General features: G+C 41.3%; 1 protein-coding gene across 1 annotated transcript; it reads left to right on the top strand.

Annotated features, from left to right (window-relative positions):
* Nucleotides 1-1,364: 1,364 nt before the first annotated feature.
* On the top strand, nucleotides 1,365-22,604 carry LOC109898108 (podocan-like). Its single transcript, XM_020492910.2, has 13 exons — nucleotides 1,365-1,520; nucleotides 1,949-1,994; nucleotides 4,096-4,467; nucleotides 4,776-4,869; nucleotides 10,263-10,327; nucleotides 12,501-12,610; nucleotides 13,001-13,157; nucleotides 14,769-14,884; nucleotides 16,285-16,498; nucleotides 16,804-17,008; nucleotides 18,436-18,674; nucleotides 18,841-18,989; nucleotides 21,302-22,604. Exons 3-13 carry the CDS (start codon nucleotides 4,171-4,173, stop codon nucleotides 21,486-21,488), a joined length of 1,833 nt encoding a protein of 610 aa, XP_020348499.1. The 5' UTR covers nucleotides 1,365-1,520; nucleotides 1,949-1,994; nucleotides 4,096-4,170; the 3' UTR covers nucleotides 21,489-22,604.
* Nucleotides 22,605-23,443: the final 839 nt, after the last annotated feature.

Raw genomic sequence — 23,443 nt, 5'->3', positions numbered from 1 at the left:
GAGAAAATTAACTCCAATGTTGGAGTAAAATGTTGGCCGTTCATGTCTCATATGTTGCTTATTTTATCATGATACATTAATACATACATACCATGTTCAGTTTCAAGTTAATATATGAAGTCTATTATTCATGTCCATGTTGCTCATTGCGCATCCAGTGTCTCATACCCCACTCCAATGCCAGCTAAATTGCTTGGCAATATTGCCCCCAAAAATTACCAATGTATCATGGCCCTAAAAGAGCAAATAACCCTTTTGTGAACTGCAAAGAACCATTGAAGGGCTCAAAGGGGTTATTTGAGTCATTATGGTTCCACATAGAACCATCATCTTTCCCAAAGAACCCTTGAGGAACCCTCTTTTCTTAGTGTGCACTGTATCGTTTAAAAACAAAATCCAGATTTAATCCTCTAATATCATGAGAGCCTTGCCTCCAAATAGGACATAATTCAGCCAGAATATCCTCTGAGAAGTGTCAGAGGGAATATGGAAAGACAGGCCTGCTGTCATAATTTGTGATACAAAGAAATGTCTACCGAAAGAAGATAGCATAGCATCTGATGGTAGGTATAGGCTGCGTCTCAAATGGCACCCTATTCTCTATATACATTAGGTCCCAATGGGCCCTGGTAAAAAGTAGTGCACTATATGGAATAGGGTGCCATACGGGACGTACACGCAGACTAGAGAGGGACCTTATGCAGAACGTGTGTGCTATTAAGACATATCCTGTCTGTCGACGTTTTTTGGAAGACTCTTGTTTCCTGTCTATATGGAATGTCACCTTCAAAACAAATATCATTTTAAGACGAGCTGGAATTATATGAGTTCTCTCTAAATACTTTAATGCTAATGCCGATAAGTTTATAAGCTCATATAATATTGGTTCCCCATTGGTGGTCAGTTGCAATTTAGGCCTTTGAGGGAACAAATTGCTAATAACACAATGGTACTGCCATCCCTGGCTCACTGGTTCATGATAGCTCTCTCTTTGTACTTGGCTCAAAGAAAAACAGGGAATGTATGATTCAGCATCAGCCAAGATACGACATCCAAGATACTTTCGGTCCAAGATACAGTCTCACTGTGATACTAATCCATGTTGATTCATGAGCAATATGAAAGTTATCCTTGTTGAATCATAACGTAAATAAATAAAAACGTCCCCTTTTCTTTCTTTCTTTCATTCTTCAGAACAAACTAATTGCAACATGAAATGGCCTCATTATTATATGGGGATTGGAAAAGACCTGTCTCAGACCATGAAAAAAAGAAAAGTTTAAAAGCAAAGAATTTTGTGCTTTTGGCTGTCCTTCAGCTCAGTTTTTTCTCTTCTATCTTTTCTTCTCCCCTTCTTTCACTGAACTTTCCCTCTGTCACTCCCACTCTCCTATTACATCTGGTAGGGATCTGTGATCTGGAGTGACTGTGGCTCCTCTCTATCCTGCTATGTGATTGTCTCTGGTTCGACTGGACACCAGACTACCTTTGTCACTGCTAACCTCCCTCCGTCAGCGAAGGTAAAGAATGCATGTATTGTATAGATATGCTGTAATTATGTAGGCATCTATATTATATATGCTCATTATGCGCTATGTATTATGGACTGGCTGTGTATGAATTGGTAACGTGTCACCAATCATATACCGTTACATTAGAAAAGGATTGTCTGTATATGGACTGAGTGGCAGTATGCAAATAAGTGAATAATAGTAAGCTGTACAAGTGTACAGCTGTTCAGATGTGTATGACCTTTTACAGACTCACCTACAACTTTTATAAAAAATATATATTTTTGACAGCTTGTGAGTCATTGATTCAATGTTGTTGTGTTTTCTAAAAACAAATTTTGAGCTTTAACGAGTCCTTTAGGTAGGTGTGAGAACATGATGTCTGCTTATGAGTAGTTTTATGCATGTGGGGTTGAATATGCTCCATTTTGTTACAGTCGTGGTGTCTGGTACGTGTGTGGGGATATACTCAGGATCACATGTGTAGGTTTGCATGGTTTTTAATTGTATTTATTTTATCTGACGTGAACATAGACACTCGGCTGGTGTTCAGACACACACACTGTGAGGCTCCAGGGTCTGGCACACACAGGCTCTTGGCTGGTGGTGTGGTAGCGACACACACACACACACACACACACACACACACACACACACACACACACACACACACACACACACACACACACACACACACACACACACACACACACACACACACACACACACACACACAGTGCCTGTTTAGAACTTTTTACTGACTGGCCATAGGATCAAAACACTTCTCTACTGGGACACTTTCTGCCTGCTGGGAGAATAATATCACCATTACAATGCCTTTATTGTTAAAAAAACAACAACATACAGTGGGGCAAAAAAAGTATTTAGTCAGCCACCAATTGTGCAAGTTCTCCCACTTAAAAAGATGAGAGAGGCCTGTAATTTCCATCATAGGTACACTTCAACTATGACAGACAAAACGAGAAAAATAAATCCAGAAAATCACATTGTAGAATTTTTTATGAATTTATTTGCAAATTATGGTGGAAAATAAGTATTTGGTCAATAACAAAAGTTTATCTCAATACTTTGTTATATACCTTTTGTTGGCAATGACAGAGGTCAAATGTGTAAGTCTTCACGAGGTGTTCACACACTGTTGCTGGTATTTTGGCCCATTCCTCCATGCAGATCTCCTCTAGAGCAGTGATGTTTTGGGGCTGTTGCTGGGCAACACAGACTTTCAACTCCCTCCAAAGATTTTCTATGGGGTTGAGACCTGGAGACTGGCTAGGCCACTCCAGGACCTTGAAATGCTTCTTATGAAGCCACTCCTTCATTGCCAGGGCGGTGTGTTTGGGATCATTGTCATGCTGAAAGACCCAGCCATGTTTCATCTTCAATGCCCGTGCTGATGGTAGGCTTTGTTACTTTGGTCCCAGCTCTCTGCAGGTCATCCACTAGGTCCCCCCGTGTGGTTCTGGGATTTTTGCTCACTGTTCTTGTGATCATTTTGACCCCACGGGGTGAGATCTTGCGTGGAGCCCCAGATCGAGGGAGATTATCAGTGGTCTTGTAAGTCTTCCATTTCCTAATAATTGCTCCCACAGTTGATTTCTTCAAACCAAGCTGCTTACCTATTGCAGATTCAGTCTTCCCAGCCTGGTGCAGGTCTACAATTTTGTTTCTGGTGTCCTTAGACAGCTCTTTGGTCTTGGCCATAGTGGAGTTTGGAGTGTGACTGAGGTTGTGGACAGGTGTCTTTTATACTGATAACAAGTTCAAACAGGTGCCATTAATACAGGTAACGAGTGGAGGACAGAGGAGCCTCTTAAAGAAGAAGTTACAGGTCTGTGAGAGCCAGAAATCTTGCTTGTTTGTAGGTGACCAAATACTTATTTTCCACCATAATTTGCAAATAAATTCATAAAAAATCCTACACTGTGATTTTCTGGATTCTTTTCCCTCGTTTTGTCTGTCATAGTTGAAGTGTACCTATGATGAAAATTACAGGCCTCTCTCATCTTTTTAAGTGGGAGAACTTGCACAAGTGGTGGCTGACTAAATACTTTTTTGCCCCACTGTACTTTGTACATTTTTCACTTGACTATATGGAAAATAGAAAGAAGTTACAGTATAGAGAACATGCTGGGTGCTGTAGGTCAACCCATATGATCGTCACAATAAATGAGAGAATGGATTTTTTAAAATATGCCAAAATAGGAACATAATGTCTACCACTAAACATTTTCAATACAAAAGCAGACGGTTTAATCTTGTCCCAGACAATACACGTTCTGTCCTCGTTAGACTGCTGTTCTGACAAGGTAACCAGCTTCTTTTTTACACACTCTTTTTTTTAAATCTCATGTCCTATGAGCTACCTATTCCATATACACACATACACTTTTATGTTTGGTAATCTATTTTTCTGTCTCATAATACTTGCCTCTTTAGAACCATTGCTTGAAATCCTCTGTAAAGCTGTAAAAGAAAATAGGAAATATTTGTCCTTGGTCACTGATTATAGTTAAAATATATATATATATATATCCATTCATTGATTTATCACACTGTTATATAGACCCATCTGATCATTGGTGCTTCTGGGCAGCTGAGGTATCTGAGGTAGCTTGACCACCAGGCACGACCAGCAGACATGGCCAGCCCCAGGAGGTCTCTCTTTCAGGGCCTGAGTGTGCTGCTCCTGGCCTGGGCTCTGGTACACTGCCAGCCCCCTCTGGAGCCCCAGAATGAAGAGGAGAAGGAGGAAGAACCCATGGAGGAGACAGAGTCAGAGATAGAGACCTTTACAGTCCCGGCTGTAGTGAAGGCCGAGCCGGTTGTATGTCCAGGGGAATGTACCTGTACAGAGGGAGCGGTGGACTGTGCTGGGGTTGACCTCATGGAATTTCCTAGTGAGCTGCCTGAGAGCACACGCATTCTCTCGCTGCAGGTGGGTCACACACACACACCCAACACAACACCCACATTCTCTCCCTACAGTTGGGTCTCAGACATCCATTAGATACATCAGTCACAATTGACAGACACTCCCAATACCTGATAGATCTTGTTACAGGTGGGTCACACACACCTAAAACGCGATAGATCTTTCTTCATAGGACTGATTTAAGGTTTAAAGCACATAAGTGAGGGCTGGACATGTCCAGGGTAGGAGTACATTTATCTAAGTCGATCAATAATGAATGAATGAAGCGTTGCTGTTCTGCCAATAATACTTTTGCCTCTTCTTCGTCTCAGAACAACCAGATAGAGGTAGTAACCATTGAGGACCTGACACGTCTGCAGCAGCTGGAAACACTAAACCTGCAAAACAACTGTCTGACCACGCAAGGTAAAAACCAGACAGAGACTTAGAGAGAGCTAGGTAAACCAGACAGAGACTTAGAGAGAGCTAGGTAAACCAGACAGAGACTTGGAGAGAGCTAGGTAAACCAGACAGAGACTTGGAGAGAGCTAGGTAAACCAGACAGAGACTTAGAGAGAGCTAGGTAAACCAGACAGAGACTTAGAGAGAGCTAGGTAAACCAGACAGAAACTGAGAGAGACATTTAATCTGAAAATAGGGAGAAAGTGACAGACAGACAAACATTAGTCTGACCATGCAAGGTAAACCAGACAGGGGGACTTAGAGAGAGAGAATCAAACGAAAATAACAAAGGACTTAAGGGGACAGAGATCTGAAAGTAGCTAGGGGAGATACAGACAGACATTTAGTATGGTTGGAAGTTCAATTTGTTGACGACAAACTGTGGGAGCTCTGTTAGTGTCCTGTTCTCTCTGGGATTCACTGTCTAGGTCCATGTCAAATCGGAGCCTCCAGCTATTTTATTGGTTTGTTCATTTATTCTAAACCCTTTTGCAGAAGCAGCAGCTACTCTTCCTGAGGTCCACAAAAAACACAAAACATTGATACACTGATAGATGAGGACAGTCACACAAATTTTAAATAAAACGATATATAAACAACACAACAAAAAATAATAAAAACAATACAACAAAATAATTGTGTGCATTAGAGTGTGCCTGTGTGTTTGTGTGTCTCCTCACAGTCCACGCCTTTCCATTTGTTATTTGGGGGCGACAGGTAGCCTAGTGGTTCGAGCGTTGGGTCAGTAACTGAAAGGTTGCTGGATCGAATTCCCTAGCTGACAAGGTCAAATCTGTCGTTCTGCCCCTACATCAAATTCCTTATATTAAGCAAACCAGAAGGCACGATCTTCTTGTTTTTTAAATTTACGGACAGACGGGCACAATCCAACACTCAGACATAATTTACAAACACAGTATCTGTGCGTCTTCCAGATCAGAGACAGTAGGGATGACAACTCGTTACATTGATAGGGGCGTAAATTTGAACCATATTGCTGCCCTCCCTGAGCATTCAAAATGTAACAAGTACTTTTGGGTGTTAGGGAAAATGTATCGGGGTAAAAAGTACATATGTTCTTTAGGAATGTAGTGGAGTGGAAGTAAAAGTTGTCAAAACTATAAATAGTAAAGTACAGATACCCATAAAAAAACTTCTTAAGGAAAGTATTTAAAGTATTTTTTGGTCCACCAGCTTCAACCAGCTGTAAAAACTATATTTTTTGTTATTGAAAATATATTTCATAGCGATTTAGATGGTACAATTATTTAGAAAATGTTTTGTTGTCTAAGGGAGGGAAATGCTCCCTTATCTATTTTGAAAGATGAGAGGTTGAGGATTATAATAAATACTGCTTTGACGTCATCCAAGCAAGCCTAATGTGCACTTCACATTTCCATAGCGTAGCACCCCATATTATCGGCATATTCAACCGTGTTTAAGAAATATATTACCTTCAACAGTATTATCTTGTGATCAAGCCATCAATGTTTTGTGATTATTGGTGTAGTAAAAATGTTAGCTAACGGGTTAGCAATTAGCATGTTTGAAATTTCAGTGGAAATACTACTATCAGCTTTTTGATAAGCGGTTCAGCAAAAAAAAATATGTCCCGTATTATTGGCCACCATACTATTTTGTTCAATTACAAGATATATCAGTTTAATTTTGTTCAAAAAAAGAGACACCAACCTCGTATCTGAAGTGTTTACTAGATAGTTGGCTAGTTCGCTAGCCTTCCAATGAAAAAATAATAATACTTGCCTGAATTCTGTTAGCTATATTTCAGAGGTAAAAAGTTGGATATTAAATTAAGTATGGTCTGTTGCGCAGTCAAATTTTGCAATTTACAGCGTGTCCCACAAAATGTGTATATATATAGTACATGTATATATATTACTTAAGTAACATAAATTGCAATGAAAATTGGTGGTCAGCTAGCTAGAAGGGTGTCTTCAGTCGCAAAACTTACCGTCCATTTAAATGTTGATCTCGTGGTGATTTAATCCTCTAACCGCTAGAGAGTGTCCGAAGTTAGGGGGTGTCCAATGTTGGGTGGAAATGAGCTACCATAAAACTCATATCAAATACAATGTCAACGTTTATGATCACTATGTTTGATGTACAGTTACAAGATGACATGGCCCTTAGTTGTTCTGAACAGAATGAGTCTGTTTGTCTATTGTAAAGAGAATTTGCCGCTGCACACGCACCTGAATGCACTCATGGTTCCTTTTTATGCACACCAAAATGACCTGTTTCCCTGAATTGCATTGTGAAAGCCTAACAGTGTAATATCGTATTTTATAACTTATACTTTAAAATTATACACACCTGTCTCAGATTGCGATTTATAATGTACATTTTTGGATTGTGTAAGCGACAACAGTAATTGTGTGAGGTCAGTGATTCAGGGTTGTATTTCAAACAAAACAACTACAAGTGAGTTTGCTCTAGTTCCTCAACGGCACAGCTAGGAGAGCTCAGAAAAGCTCCTTGTAATTGAAGACATAAAAGTGCATTGAAATGACTTGGGAACTGTCCACACGATAAGTGTGGCCACTTGGAGACACCAGTTAGTCCTCTAACTCAAACCCTTATGTGTTGCACCTACCACACATTTTCCAAGAATATTCTTATCATGTTACTGAATGTATCCAGAGTATTTTCAGATTTGGTTATCAACAAATGCAGTGAAAAGTACAGCTAATTTAAAATTCACAGAAAATCAACAGTGTAATGTTTGGATTCAGTCTTGTCAGGTGAATTGTTGTGGCTTCACATTTGGTCTAATACTTTTCCTATAATCTCGAAACTGTTCCCTTTCAATTGTTACCATGGTTATGCATTTCATATTTCTTCTGTAAGAAACATTTACATTTAGCCCTATCCATAGGCTAATTCCCATGAGTGTAAAGGGTTAAGGAAATACAGGCTGGCACCACATTACTACAAGACAAAACAGCTCGCTCAATCAAGCAAGATGTTCTTGTAAGTATAAAAGCAAAGCTTGCTTTCATGTAAGTCTATATATCAGTACCTGTGACCAGCACACCACCACCTGCTGCCCAGCTGATTGGTTGGCATACTGTAAATTGAGAAATGTTATGACTAAACTTAACAAAAAGAAGAATACATTATATTTTCAAACAAAGATAAATGACAAAACACTATGGAAAAAGACTTTGGAGTACTGTAGATTAAATAATATCATGGGAAGAAAATTCATCTCCATCGTTCATTGAAGTTGATGGGTAATTTATAACAAAACTTTTCGATATTGCCAATCATTTCAATTATTATTTTACTAGTAAAGTGGAACAACTCAGAAGGGAAATTACAACATTGAACAATAATAATGAAATAATGAAAGAGAACGATTGCTGTTTTGAATTAGGTAAAGTTAGTGTGGGCGAGAAGGAAAAACAATTGTTATCCGTCAATAATGATGAGCCTAAAATAGTAAAGCACCCTTTGCTGGTTCTAACAGCCGCCTAATCAGTTGGCTGCCTATTCTTAGTAAACTGATGGAGAGAATTGTGTTTGACCAAATACAATGCTATTTTTCAGAAAACAAGTTAACTACTGACTTTCAACATGCATATGGAGAAGGGCACTCAACTTGTACTGCACTGACTCAGATTACTGATGATTGGTTAAAATACGAGGATAATAAGATGATAGTTGGAGCTGTATTGTTAGATTTCAGTGCAGCCTTTGATGTTATTGATAATAAATTGTTATTGGAAAATACTCACTTGCTATGGCTTTACATCACCTGCCTTCACATGGTTGGAGAGTTATTCATTCAATAGAACCCAGAGAGTGTTCTTCAATGGAAGCTTCTCTAACATCAGATATGTACAGTGCAGTGTCCCCCAAGGCAGTTGGGGGACACTGCTGGGGACTTCTATGCGCGCTTTAAGGCAAGCAAAAACACTGAAGCATGCATGAGAGCACCAGCTGTTCAGGAAGACAGTGTGATCACGTTCTCCACAGCCTGATGTGAGTAAGACCTTGAAACAGCTCAACATTCACAAGGCCACAGGGCCAGACTGATTACCAGGATGTGTACTCAGAGCATGCGCTGGCAAGTGTCTTCAATGACATTTTCAACCTGTCCCTGACGGAGTTTGTAATAAATACATATTTCAAGCAGACCACCATAGTACCTGTGTCCAAGAATGCCAAGGTAACCTGCCTAAATTATTGCTGACCCGTAGCACTCACGTCTGTAGCCATGAAGTGATTTGAAAGGCTGGTCATGGCTCACATCAACACCGTCCTCCCAGAAACCCTAGATCCACTCCAATCGCATACCGCCCCACTGTGTGGCCAAGCATGACTCTAACACCACCATTAAGTTTGCCTGACGACACAACGGTTGTAGGTTTGATCAACGACAACGATGAGACAGACTATAGGGAGAAGGTCAGAGACCTGGCAGGGAGAACAACCTCTCCCTCAACGTGATCAAGACAATGGAGCTGATCGTAGACTACAGGAAAAGGAGGGCCGAGTACGCCCCCATTCACATCGACGGGGCTGTAGTGGAGCAGGACGAGAGCTTCAAGTTCCTTGGTGTTCACATCACCAACAATCTATCATGGTCCAAACACACCAAGACAGTCGTAAAGAGGGCACGACAACACATATTCCCCCTCAGGAGACTGAAAAGATTTAGCATTGGTCCTCAGGTCATCAAAAAGTTCTACAGCTGCACCATCGAGAGCATCCTGACATATTGGTGTAGCTGGCTACCGGGTTAAGCGAGCTGTGTGTCAAGAAGCTATGCGGCATAGCAGGGTTGTGTTTCGGGAAGACGCATGGCTCTCGACATTCGCCTCTACCGAGTCCGTAAGAGAGTTGCAGCAATGGGAAAAGACTGCAACTACCGATTGGATATCACGAAATTGGGGAGAAAAATGGGGTTAAGGGCTTGTAAGTAAGCATTTCACGGTAAGGTCTACACCTGTTGTATTCGGCGCATGTGACAAATGCAATTGGATTTGATTTATTAATCTGGCCAAGAGACTGCCCACTGGGCACAGACCTCAATTCTAAATCTATTCCACGTAGGTTCACCGCAATTTCATTGAAATGACGTGGAAACAAAATTGATTCAACCAGTGTGTGGGCTCTAGTTCTTCTAGATCCACTCCATTAATAATGTATACCTAATTAAAAGGATGATTAACCGTATGTGTTTTATTTTCTCTTTTATGCTGTCCAGGTCTATTCACTAAAACAAATCAGTCTGATCTTTAATTTCTGTGTTGTATATGTTTTTAGTCTGAATAACATTTTCCTTGTTCTATTTTTCTTGTGTGTCTGTGTGTGTTTGTGTGTGTATTCAGGCCTTGAAGATGAAGGATTTACAGTGCTGGAACAACTGAGTTACTTGTACTTGGCCAATAACAAGGTGATTAATTATAAACACAGCCGTAAACATAGACTTTACACATTCAACAAAACAACACATCACTATTCCTCCGTCATTGCGACAACTTGAACAAGGGGATATGGTTCCATGTAAACATTCTTCAGTACATGTTTTCACTTGTGGTAGTCATTAATATATAATCAGGTCTCCCAGGAGTGAGTAGCATACAGTATAGTGTGCTGTGCTCATTAAAAGAACTGCTAGGTCATCATGGAGCTCTCTGAAGCCATCTTCACACCTTTATTTGTTCTACTCCTATTGGAATCCTAATTTTAAAGACAACCAAAGTCCTGCATCAACAAGAATTCAGCAATACAGATATGTAATGACTCAGGCTAAAGCCATAATGCAGTGTCTCTCTTCAAAGAGTAATTGTTTTCTGAACTAAACTGCAAAATAACCAAATGGCTGAAAGAAGTCAAAGAACCATCAGAAAATGTAACTTATACACTGTATGTATGCCATTCAGAGGGTGAATGGTCAAGACAAAATATTTAAGTGTCTTTGAACGGGGTATGGTAGTAGGTGCCAGCCGCACTGGTTTGAGTGTGTCAAGAAATGCAACATGGCTGGGTTTTTCATGCTCAACAGTTTCCCGTGTGTATAGAATGGTCCACTAACACAAACAATGGGGGCCCCGTTCTGTAATTCAACCATGATTACTACAGTTTTAGATAGCTGGCTGCTAGACAAACTTACCAGTCAACATGGGCTAATTTAGTGACTGTCAGTGACTGACATAACAAAAGAAAAACTGCTGATGCACAACCAAATTTTCGAAATTGCACCTTGTGTATTATACTATTGTAATTCTCAACAGTACATTTTTTTATTTAACCAGGTAGGCTAGTTGAGAACAAGTTCTCCTTTGCAACTGCGACCTGGCCAAGATAAAGCATAGAAATTCGACACATACAACAACACAGAGTTACACATGGAATGAACAAAACATAGTCAATAATACAGTAGAACAAAAGAAAACAAAAAGTCTATGTACAGTGAGTGCAAATGAGGTAAGATAAGGGAGTTAAGGCAATCAATAGGCCATGGCGGCAAAGTAATTACAATATAGCAATTAAACACTGGAATGGTAGATGTGCAGAAGATGAATGTGCAAGTAGAGATACTGGGGTGCAAAGGAGCAAGATAAATAAATAAATACAGTATGGGGATGAGGTAGGTAGATAGATGGGCTGTTTACAGATGGGCTATGTACAGGTGCAGTGATCTGTGAGCTGCTCTGACAGCTGGTGCTTAAAGCTAGTGAGGGAGATATGAGTCTCCAGCTTCAGAGATTTTTGCAGTTCATTCCAGTCGTTGAGACCCCGACATGTATTTTTTTTGTTCTATAATTAACATTTTCCCTCTCCTTCCCTACTTGGATCTTAAACCTTGGATCTCTTATTCTTAGTGCGTCAGAGTACAATTCTGTGTGAAATTATTTTCTATTCTATTTTGTTATGATGCTGTATCCTTGCCAGCCGTGCTGCTGTTGCCAGCAGGAGAGGTGGCAGACAGTGAACCAAGCTTCAAAGACTCATTTGACTTTAATCCATAAACCATGTTGAAAAGGGGACAGATAGAGTATGATGCTATGTACACTCTTAGGAAAAAAAGGTGCTATCTAGAACCTAAAAGGGTTCTTATGAGAACCCTTTGAAGAACACTTGTTGGTTCCAGGTAGAACCCTTTTGGTTCCAAGTAGAGCCATTTTGGGTTAAATGTAGAACCCTTTCCACGGAGGTTATATGTGGAACCAAAATGGTTGTACCTGGAACCAAAAAGAGTTGTTCTTGGAACCAAAAAGGGTTCTCCTATACGGGCAACCAAATAACCCTTTTGAAACCAAGAGTGTCAAGTTAAGCTCACTACCACTGTGGTAGTTTCCCCTATATCTCCTGTCATAGCCATTTCAAGCAATGCAGAAACTCCCTCTTGGCATAATTTGGGAGGGAAACAGTTATGAAATGTACTGAAGTGTTCATTTGTTTTGACTCATCCGTCAATGTTCCAAGGTCAATTGAGAATGATTGTCTGTGTGGCGTAAATTACCCCTCACTGCCAGCACATACAGGTCATTTTGTGGTCAGTACCATAGGAGAAAACAAAAGTAGAGAGTAACATAATATCTCTCTCTCTCTTTCCCTCCCAGCTCACCACAGCACCCAAACACTTGCCTCCCTCACTGGTCAGTGCTGATTTCGCCGCTAATTTGCTCACGAAGATCTACCCGTACACATTTGGGCAGAAGCCAGGATTGAAGTAAGCGGTCAAAGTCTTTGTGTGTGTGTGTGTGTGTGTGTGTGTGTGTGTGTGTGTGTGTGTGTGTGTGTGTGTGTGTGTGTGTGTGTGTGTGTGTGTGTGTGTGTGTGTGTGTGTGTGTGTGTGTGTGTGTGTGTGTGTGTGTGTGTGTGTGTGTGTGTGTGTGAGAGGGTGGGTGGGTGGGTGGGCAGGTAGGTAGGTAGTTGGTTGGGCATAGGAGGATCACATTTTCACAGTAGAAAGGTCTTATGTTGCTGTAGGTGTTATATTGCATTTAATTACTTTGATTCATTCATAAAAATTTAACAAATCACCCATCGCTTATCTTTTCCCTTTGCTCCACTCCAGACCACTAATTTCATGCATTCCCCCATGTCCTAACCACCCCAGGTCAGTGTATCTCCATGACAACAAGCTGACAGATGCAGGGCTACCTGAGAACATGTTTAACGGTTCTGACAGCCTGGAGGTTCTCATCATGTCCAGTAACTTCCTCCGCTACGTCCCTAGGAGCCTGCCCTCTTCCATCTACCGCCTCCATCTGAAGGTGAGCTTGTGAAATCAAGTTGAGTAGCTACAGCCCTCACACAATAACAACCTATCCTGAGAGTTCACTCCCCATTCATACGGCCAAGTTCATCTCTAAAAGTACAGAAGTTTGAGCATGTGTCCGTTAGGCCTATGGATTTTTATTTTTTATTAGCACGAATTAGATTGAGCAATAAAAGCCCCACTCGTGGTCTTCTTAGATTAAACTTGTTTTTGACAGTATGGAGCACAATACCACAGAGTAGTTTAGAAGGTAACTCCCTCAAACCTTGATTCCATAGGCTGGGATCCGAACTATACAGTTGTTGCAAGAGCACATTTTTCATTGGTCGCAAAAACAATGATTGATAGGCATCTTAAACTTCTTCAATTAGACTATTATTCAGTTAAAATACACTTACAGTGCTGTGAAAAAGAATTTGCCCTTTTTCAAATTTTCTCTACCTTGACATATCTTTGAATTTTTGAATGTTATCAGATCTTCAACCAAAACCTAATATAACATAAAGGGAACCTGAGTGAACAAATAACACAAAAATTACATACTTATTTCATATATTTCATAAACAAAGTTATGCAACACCCAATGCCCATTGTGTGAAAAAGTAATTGCGCCCTTACACTCAATAACTGGTTGTGCCACCTTTTGCTGCAATGACTCCAACGAGACACTTCCTGTAGTTATTGATCAGCCTCTCACGTCGCTGTGGAGGAATTTTGGCCCACTCTTCCATGCAAAACTGCTTTAACTCAGCGACTGCTTGTTTCAAGTCTTTCAAGTGGGATTAGGTCTGGACTTTAACCAGGTATTGAGTGTAAGGGGGCAATTGATTTTGGTGTTTCATTTTTTTGTTATTTGTAAACTCAGGTTCCCTTTTCCCTTTTCCATTCAGTATCAAAAATAATCAAAAATAGAGAAAACGGGGCAAATACTTTTTCACGGCACTGTATACATTTGTGAACAGCCCTCCACAACAACCACAATCCGTAAGGTGCCAAGAGCTCAATGAGAGAGCAGCTCTATGATTCACATCAATGCGCTATGTAGATATCGATAATAAGTGATATCCATATCGCCCATAGGTTGCACCACTTCTGTCGTCCATACCGGCAACTTTATTCAAGTTGGACAATCTTTAGATGCCGACAGCAGTCGTACCATTGCAAGACTTGGCTTAGGCTGTAGCCTACCCAAAAGCCCATTCCTGCTCTTTTTCCCGTGATTCATCAAACGCATTTGATGTGTCATCGTAGTGGTCTCTGACTTGTGGTGACTCTCTCAGGCGGAACAAACTTAAACTTGTGCCTTTTTTCAATGCTGATTTGAATGTCATTGAGAAAACAGAAAGGTGTAGACTCTGTTTTTCGCAAACATCCTTTCTGAATTTATAAGTAATCCTCGAAGTAAGAATCCATTTTCTTCAAAAGTATCTGTAATCTGATATATATATTATATATTTTTGCTGGTAACATAACAGGTTAGTTAATGTTTTTTGTTTGTTTTTGTAATCCATTACATGTAACTGATTACATGCAATCCATTACTCCCTATCTGTGATAATGATATGTGATGCTTGATTGTGTGTCTGTGCTTCTTCATGGTTAACAGAGTAACAAGCTGGAGAAGATCCCGTCAGGGGTTTTTGATAGCCTGACCCAGCTCAGAGAGCTCTACCTACAGAACAACTTGCTCAGCAACGAAGGCATGGACAACGAGACCTTCAGGTAATGTTGTAGTACTGTACTAGTATTCTAGTATTACTGTAGTACTATTTTAATAGTACTGTAATAGCATTTCGCTACACTTGCAATAACATCTGCTAACCATGTGTATGTGACCAATACAATTTCATTTGATTTAGTACAGCATGGATGATAAGACCTTCAGGTACTGGAGGACCTGTTACTATCAATTTGTAGTATAATAAGACACACTAACAAATAAAACACACTCAACAGAGAGCAATTCAGTCCAGCTGTCTTCTTCTATTCTTCCTCTTCTTCTAAGTTGATTCGATATATCTGAGGCCACATGTTACGTCAAAACCAAGGGTATTGATTCAAAACAAAGACCTATACTGTAGACTTTACAACACAGGCAAATATAAGGCATGGACAATGACACCTTCACGTACTGTAGTAGGAAGAGTGTGTCGGGTGTTCTTGAATACTCCACAAACAATTAATTGGATCTTATAACCAATGTTTCAGTCAATAGATAAGACTTTCAGCAGGGTTCTTTTTTTAAATATACTTTAGCTGCGAACTACAACTACTCTCTTTTTATTGTAGGACACTCAGACACACAAACACAATCAACAGAGTCATTCAGTCACTCCACCTGAGTGCAGTTGATTCGATATATCCAAGGTTGAACACTATCACTGTTGCCCATTATGTGTCAATGGTTATTACAGAGTGCATCAATTCAAAACAAAGACCTATAGACTTGACAACACGGCAAACTCTGAGAAGGTACATAAAGGAATGGTGAATTAAGTGTCCACTTGTTACTTTCGATGTATGTATATTGATCTCATGTTCAGTTCAGCGAGAGAATGTGGGAGAATAGAGTGGTGTGAGTGAGTGAGTGAGTGAGTGAGTGAGTGAGTGAGTGAGTGAGTGAGTGAGTGAGTGAGTGAGTGAGTGAGTGAGTGAGTGAGTGAGTGAGTGAGTGAGTGAGTGAGTGAGTGAGTGAGTGAGTGAGTGAGTGAGTGAGTGAGAGAGAGAGAGAGAGAGAGAGAGAGAGAGAGAGAGAGAGAGAGAGAGAGAGAGAGAGAGAGAGAGAGAGAGAGAGAGAGAGAGAGAGAGAGAGAGAGAGAGAGAGAGAGAGAGAGAGAGAGAGAGAGAGAGAGAGAGAGAGAGAGAGAGAGAGAGAGAGAGAGAGAGAGAGAGAGAGAGAGAGAGAGAGAGAGAGAGAGAGAGAGAGAGAGAGAGAGAGAGAGAGAGAGAGAGAGAGAAAAGCCAGTGGTGAGAGATTAGGTTGAACTGGTATTAAATGTCAAAATGGGAGAGAAAAGTGAGATTTGTCTATTCATGGAAAGATAAGATGACCGCTTAAAGATAAAGTGATGATCTCCTGTATCAAATATAATGTCACCCTCTCCTCTCCTCTCCTCTCTCAGCCAGTTGACCCGTCTGGAGTATCTGGACCTGTCCAACAACAACCTGAGTGTGGTTCCTCAGGGTCTGCCCCGGAGTCTGATATTGCTACACCTGGAGAGGAACAGTATCCACAGTATCCCTGGTGATGCTCTCACAGCCTGTCGTAACCTTGAGTACCTACTGCTGCACAACAACCAGCTCCACTCCCGCTCCATACACCATGCTGCATTCCAGGTAGGTGCTGCAGGATACTTGGGATACTTCATTCTTATATAGAGGGCTATAGGACATATAGTTGAATTACCACAGGTGTATATGGCTCGAAGGACCATGATAAATATTCTAAATATAAAGCCTGATCTGACTGCTAGTTCGGTCAGGTTGAACCGCTACAGAGAGTTGGGCACAACTGTTTTGATGTTATGATTATGATTATCTTTTTGTCTGTTAAATGAGCAATGAGAATCCTGAAATGTGCTATGAAATGCCATTAGAATTACATGAAAATGTTCACATAAAGAGTTTTCTCTTCCCCCCAGGGCCTGAAGAAACTACACACCCTCCACATGTACAACAACCAGCTGGAGCGTGTCCCCAGGGCTCTGCCCCGCCGAGCCAAGACTCTCATGCTGCTTCACAACACTATCAACGTGATTGAACGCAACGACTTGGTGTTTCTCTATTCCCTGACCGAGCTCAACCTCAGTTACAACCGCCTCACCAGCCCCAAGCTACACAGAGAAGGTAGACTGGACCACATATGGAGTATATGGAAATGTTTTGTTGTGTTGTGATGTACTTTGCTCTGCTGTCATCTACATGAATACTGTACATCTACAGTAGAACTATATGTGGTGTCATGCTGGTATGAATGATTCGGGAGACAGGCACAGGAATGCATAATAGTTTGTTGTTTTTTTGTACCCAAATTACAGCGTGCCGTGTAAAGGCACAGGTACGAAGACCAAACAAACACTATACAAACACAGGGTAGAAACCCAAAACAAAGTAGCGAGGAGTACCTCGAATAAATAACACAAGTGCCCAATGATTATCCCACGGGACGAGACCCGTAATCATCTGCGCAAACCACAATGGCACGAAGGCCAAAACACACAGCACAGGTACTCACACGCACCAACAGACATTGGAACAATAATCGACCGCGCCATGGTGAACAAAGGGCACATATATACAAATACAATTAGTGGGAATAGGCAATAAAAGTTCCAGAGGGATCTGTGTAATGTGGCTCTCCAAATCAAATTTTATTTGTCACATGCAGTGAAATGCTTAATTACAAGCCCTTAACCAACAATGCATTTTTAAGAATAATAAGTGTTAAAGTAGTTACCCAAATAAACTGAAGTAAAAAAGAAAAAAAGAAAAAAGAAAATAGAAAAATAACAAATAATTAAAGAGCGACAATAAAATAACAGTAGCGAGGCTATATACAGGGTACTAGTACAGTCAATGTGCGGGGGCACAGGTTAGTCGAGGTAATTGCGGTAGTATGTACATGTAGGTAGAGGTAAAGTGACTATGGATAGATAATAAACAGAGAGTAGCAGCAGGGGGGACAATGCAAATAGTCCAGGTAGCCATCTGATTAGCTGTCTGAGGAAAGCTTGATCTGAGGACCCATGCCAAATCTTTTCAGTCTCCTGAGGGGGAACACCAAGACAGTCGTGCCTTCTTCATGACTGGCTTGGTGTATTTGGACCATGATAATTTGTTGGTGAAGTGGCTCTCGCACACATATCATGTTTGTGATGAACTGTACAGTACTTCTGTCTATATTTGTTTTATTTAACAAGGCAAGTCAGTTAAGAACAAATTCTTATTTACAAGGACGGCCTACCCCAGCCAAACCCTAACCCGGACAACACCAGGCCAATTGTGCACCACCCTATGGGACTCCCAATTACAGTCACTTGTGATACAGCCTGAAATCGAACCAGGGTCTGTATTGACGCCTCTAGCACTAAGATGCAGTGCCTTAGACCGCTGCGCCATTCAGGAGCCCTATATGAATATCTATATTTGGGCCTGCTGTATGACACAGAAAGAATTTCCTAACGGAATCAGTAAAGTTCTAACTACATTTAACTACAAGGTTTTTTGTATCTATTTGTTCATATTTAAATGAGACCATGTTGATAATCATCCAGCCTTCAGGAAGCTGCGTCTGCTGGTGACCTTGGACCTGTCAGGAAATGCCCTCCACTTCCTGCCCTTGGGCCTGCCCCGCTCCCTGCAGGTCCTTCGGGTGAAGGACAACCAGCTGAACTCCATACCAGAAGGGGCGCTGCAGGGCATGACCAAGCTCAGGGACATCAATCTCAGCCACAACCAGCTTAGACTCAACTCCATCTACCAGGGAGCATGGATGGAGCTCAGCGCTCTGACGGTGAGACTGGGTGGGGGGTTAACACAAGTAACACCTACAGGTTTTCTGTGTGATAAGCTGGCTGTTGGCACTGTCCTTCATTTGTTGGACCTGTTGGTTTGCACTCTGATAGTGTAAAGAGGGCTTTATGAATACAGTGATTGATTTGATTGATGTGTTCCTCCAGACTTTGGACCTGTCCAATAACCAGCTGTCCCATGTTCCGTCTGACCTGCCTGAGTCTCTGGAGTACCTGTACCTGCAGTCCAACCACATCAGCACTGTCCCCGCCACCGCCTTTGAGGGCACTCCAAACATCAAGGGCATCTTCCTACGGTGAGAGACTGGGCACTAATGAACGAACGCACACTCAGAAACAGACACACACACACACACACACACACTGGACTGAACCAATTTCTTGGTTCAAACCCACAGCTCGTGTGTGTACCAAATTCAATTGTGAGTACCAATCACTTACAGTACATATATGAATGAATACACTCTCTCAAACCAGTATATACACGCACTCTCACAACTGTTATTATAGAACCGTAATTAAACCGTCATTCAACTCCTGCCCCTCCCCATGAACTCCTAGATCAAGCAGAACACTCTCCTGTCCACTGTTCCATTCATGTCTGTAGCAATGTTTCTGAATGAGACATTTCTGGCCTTCTACTCGGCTCCTTCCATCACTCCATTCATCCTCTGTTGTGAGTGTGTGACAAAGTCCTATTGATTGATGCCAAATCTAAGACAGAGCCACATATCCCTTAGTCCACTGAGTCCCAAGCTGCATCCAATGGCACCCAATTTACTATATAGTGCACTACTTTTGACCAGAGCCCTACTGGAATTTAGTGCACTATACAGGGAATAGGGTGCCAATATCTGACAGATATTTGGTTGATAGTTCCCTCTTTATCCCTCCTTAAGTTTATTTTCCGTTTGGATCCGACCTACTCTGCTCTGCTGTGCTGTTTGTGTTTGTTTGTGTGTGTGTGCGCGCGTTTGTGAGTGCATGCGTGTGTGTGTCTGTGTGTGTGTGTGTCTGTGTGTGTGTGTCTGTGTGTGCTGCGCTGTGCTGAGGAGACTGTTATTTAACGGATGCAGAGGAGGGAGCTGAGGATGGAGTAAGTTGTCTTTCTGCTCTACTTCTGCGCTGACTGTACTCATTCAAATCCCTTACACAGATACACTATGTATATTTCCCATCATGTGTTCTTGGATTGTAAATTAACTCTCATAATTATCTGGTTAGGTTCTGAAATGTAAATCATTGCAATGAATCTGGTATTTTACAAAGTTAAAGTCATGATTTCCTTTGTGTCGACATTCTTGGCTGTTTTCCTCTCTTGGAAGGAGGACTATATAACAGAACAGAACCCATGGTGGTAAAGTTTTAGGGATAATTCCCCGCTGTGTCTAGATCTGTTTCTTGGCTTGTTGATCCACTGCTTTTCCTATTAATTAAATTAAGTCAATGATTGGATTTCCAACTAAAACAGCTTGGCTCTGCCAAGTTGATTTCTCTTAGTTTCCTTACTCTTGTCCCCTTCTGACCTCTTCTTTGTCTGCAGGGCAGGCTGGGTCCCAACACTCTAAACCAACAAAATCCTTGTCACCTCATCGACTTGTATCCTTTCCTTTTGCTACCACTAGTATATGTTGCTAGGGTTAGTATCAGTTTCCATCATGTTCATTTTTTAAAACTTAAATGTAGACTTTTCAGGTCAGTTTGGAATGTAAGCCATCCAAGACTGTTGGGATGCTGCCCTGAGTTTTTGTCGGTTTGGTTTTGAGGAGTCTAATTGGTGCTTTATCAGATAATGAACTATACAGATCCTGACCCCATCCAGCTCACTCTGTCTGTCTGGCCTGTTGGTCTCTTCATGCTGTAGGCTCAGCCTCAGCAGCTGCTGCAGTATCACAGCAGTTAGAAATGCTTGTTTTTCCACCAAATCCCTCCACATCTGGGAGCTGCTGGCCCGAGCCAATTACAGCCAATCTGGAATGCTCCATGGCCTCAGTGGAGGAGGGGAGATGGATTTGTGTGTGCACATCTGTTTGAGTCTTTGTGGCCTATGCATGCGTCTGTTTACATTGAGTGTGTGATATAAACATGTGTGCGTATGTGAGTGTGCCCGCACATGCGTGAGTGTCTGGGTCAGATAGTGAGTGAATTACAAACTAAGATGGGTCGGATTCACTGACACTCAGGACGTCATAGATGAGCCCATTCTGAAGACAGTGGAAAATTGGCTTGATTCGGATAACATGGCCTTATTTCCCCTTGACGCAGTATAGGGAGTATCAGGGTGCTTACTAACTCAATAGAACTTTGAATGGAAGGCAAACTGATGAGTCATAGAAAGAATAGTATACAGGCACTCTAATTGGCTGCGTTACTGAATCTCAGCGTTTGTTTACAGCACATGTTGTGTTGTTCCTTACAGGACAATATCAATATCGGATTGGATCTTATAGTATGCTGGTTCAGACTCTAAGCACAACATCCTATCAGTTAGCAGCTCTTGCTGTGCTGGTTTACACATCAAACTCAAGCATCTGCTCAGTCACCATCACATATTGCGAGTCTGTCTACTGACCTCAGCCCCCGGCCCTCTGCTCTGTCTCCCTCTCAGGTTCAACCATCTGTTAGCCCACTCTGTGAAGGAGAGCTCCTTCAAACACCTGACCAATCTGCAGGTGCTGGACATCGGCCACTCGAGCCACTCCAACCCCTCTGGAGCATCCTTCAGACAAGAGGAAGAGGAGGAGGCAGAGATGGAGATGATGGAAGAGGAAGTGGGAGAAAGATTCGCTTCATAGGTTTATCCCATGGACACACACAGCTTGAATGATCTAAAACCAAATGTTGCAGTTGTTTAGGCTGCAATCACAAAGTCCTGTTCAGAAAACAGTATTTTTGCAAGTGGTCAGGCTCAATTCTGAAATGTAAATTGAACTATGAATGGAAGCGCAAAGTGCTATTTTTTCCCATATAGTGGTGAATTGACGATGCACATATCTCTGGTGCAGGATACCAGATAAAATTATATTTTTGTTTGTTCTATTATTTTTCTGGGCTTTGCTTGTCTATGCAATGACAGATACGGTTGCATTTCTGTGCTTGAGTCTGCATGCCAAATGTGCATGCCAAATGGCACCCTATTGAGTGCACTACTTTTGACCAGGGCCCATAGGATTCTAGTTGAATGTAATGCCCTATATAGGGAATAGTGTGCCATTTGGGACAGATCCTTTGTCTCAACACCACTTTAGTGGAAGCAGAAAACAGAAGACAGTCAGATCTGTCATATGTTGATCATACTGTGTGGGTCCCATCTATGAACTTTACTGTGTGCTAGCTGTGTCACCTTACAAAGAAGATTAGTTTTTCAGTTCTGAGCCTGTATTTATACTGTAAAGCATCTCAGACTAGGAGTGCTGGTTGAGAATTAGGTCCCTCTCTTATTCATTATGGTCTAAAAGGCTAAACTGATCCTAGATCAGTATCCCTACTCTGAGATCTTTTGTGAATATTGGCCCTGGTTGTGATTGCGTGATGTAGTCTGGTAAGACAGTCTGGCTTTATGTAATTTTGTCATTCTTATATCAGCGTTACTATGCCACAGGTTCTGTGACCGTGTTACAATCTCCTCGCTCTTAGACTACCATGAGCTTGATCCATGCTGTTAATGTAATGCCTTACTTTAATCCAGTCTTATTTTGTAAGACGGCAAGTATTTGCATATGGTATCTGAAAAACTCATGCTATTAAATTAGTCACCTTGCTATGAACCAATGTATTCACCTTCAGATGTATACATATGGATTTCACCCAGCAATAAATATCATGCATTAACAGGTTTCTGAGCACACAACAATATTAAGCGTGAAATGTATATAAAATGTGCTTTATAAAGATTTATTTTCTTTTTTTGAGATGTCAGCATATAAACAAAAACATTGAGCAACTAGAAATCATGACAGAAATTTAAAAAGAGCGACAGTCCAGAACAGATGTTGAGATTGTGGTTTTGAACAATGTTCAAATGTTTCACAATACTTTTCAAGGGTCACATGTTGGAGGAATTCAACTATTCATTTTGTCTGTGTCAAAAATGGCAATCTATTTTCTATGGGGCCCTAGTCGATAGTGATGCACTATAGGGAATAGTGTACCATTTCAGACACAATAATAGAAACGTCTCAAATGACACCGATCAATGAAGTCTGCCTCCAGTCTGCCTGTCTACCCAGCAGGGAAATCTATAGACAATGTATGTTCTTTATCCTCCTGCTATTTACCTTTATTCAGGGCCAGCTTTAGCCTTTTGGGGGCCCTAAGCGAGATTTAGTTTGGGGGCCCCCCACCTCCCAGCAAAAATTTTAGTGGCCCCCCACTTCACGGCAGCAGAGACACATTTTAGTTCTGAAGATACTTTCCTGCAATTCTACCAGAGGTGGCACCACAGGTCCCAGAGTGGTGTGGTGAATTATTTTGCTGGGCCCCGTCGTTTTTCCTGATCTGATAACCATACCAGGTAAAACTCCAGATCTTATATGGTATGATATGATTAATCCGTTGTAAAAAGGTTTAATATGGGCTATGATGGAACAAGAGCTTTTCTAATTACAGTGCCTTCTGAAAGTATTCACACCCCTTGACTTTTTCCACATTTTGTTGTGTTACAGCCTGAATTTAAAACAGATTCAATTGAGATTTTGTGTCACTGGCCTACACATAATACCTAATAATATCAACATGGAATTATGTTTGT

This window comes from Oncorhynchus kisutch, linkage group LG10 (genome assembly GCF_002021735.2).
Source record: "Oncorhynchus kisutch isolate 150728-3 linkage group LG10, Okis_V2, whole genome shotgun sequence".
In the NCBI taxonomy this organism is placed as follows: domain Eukaryota; kingdom Metazoa; phylum Chordata; class Actinopteri; order Salmoniformes; family Salmonidae; genus Oncorhynchus; species Oncorhynchus kisutch.
The sequence above is the reverse complement of the archived record's forward strand: the minus strand, read 5'-3'. Positions and strand labels throughout refer to the sequence as shown.

Bases quoted from the DNA above. Each gene is read 5' to 3' on its own strand.
- LOC109898108 (XM_020492910.2), top strand. From the start codon at position 4,171: ATGGCCAGCCCCAGGAGGTCTCTCTTTCAGGGCCTGAGTGTGCTGCTC. The intron at 10,328-12,500 runs GTGATTAATTAT...TTTCCCTCCCAG, and splicing joins TGTACTTGGCCAATAACAAG to CTCACCACAGCACCCAAACA. The intron at 13,158-14,768 runs GTGAGCTTGTGA...CATGGTTAACAG, and splicing joins TCTACCGCCTCCATCTGAAG to AGTAACAAGCTGGAGAAGAT.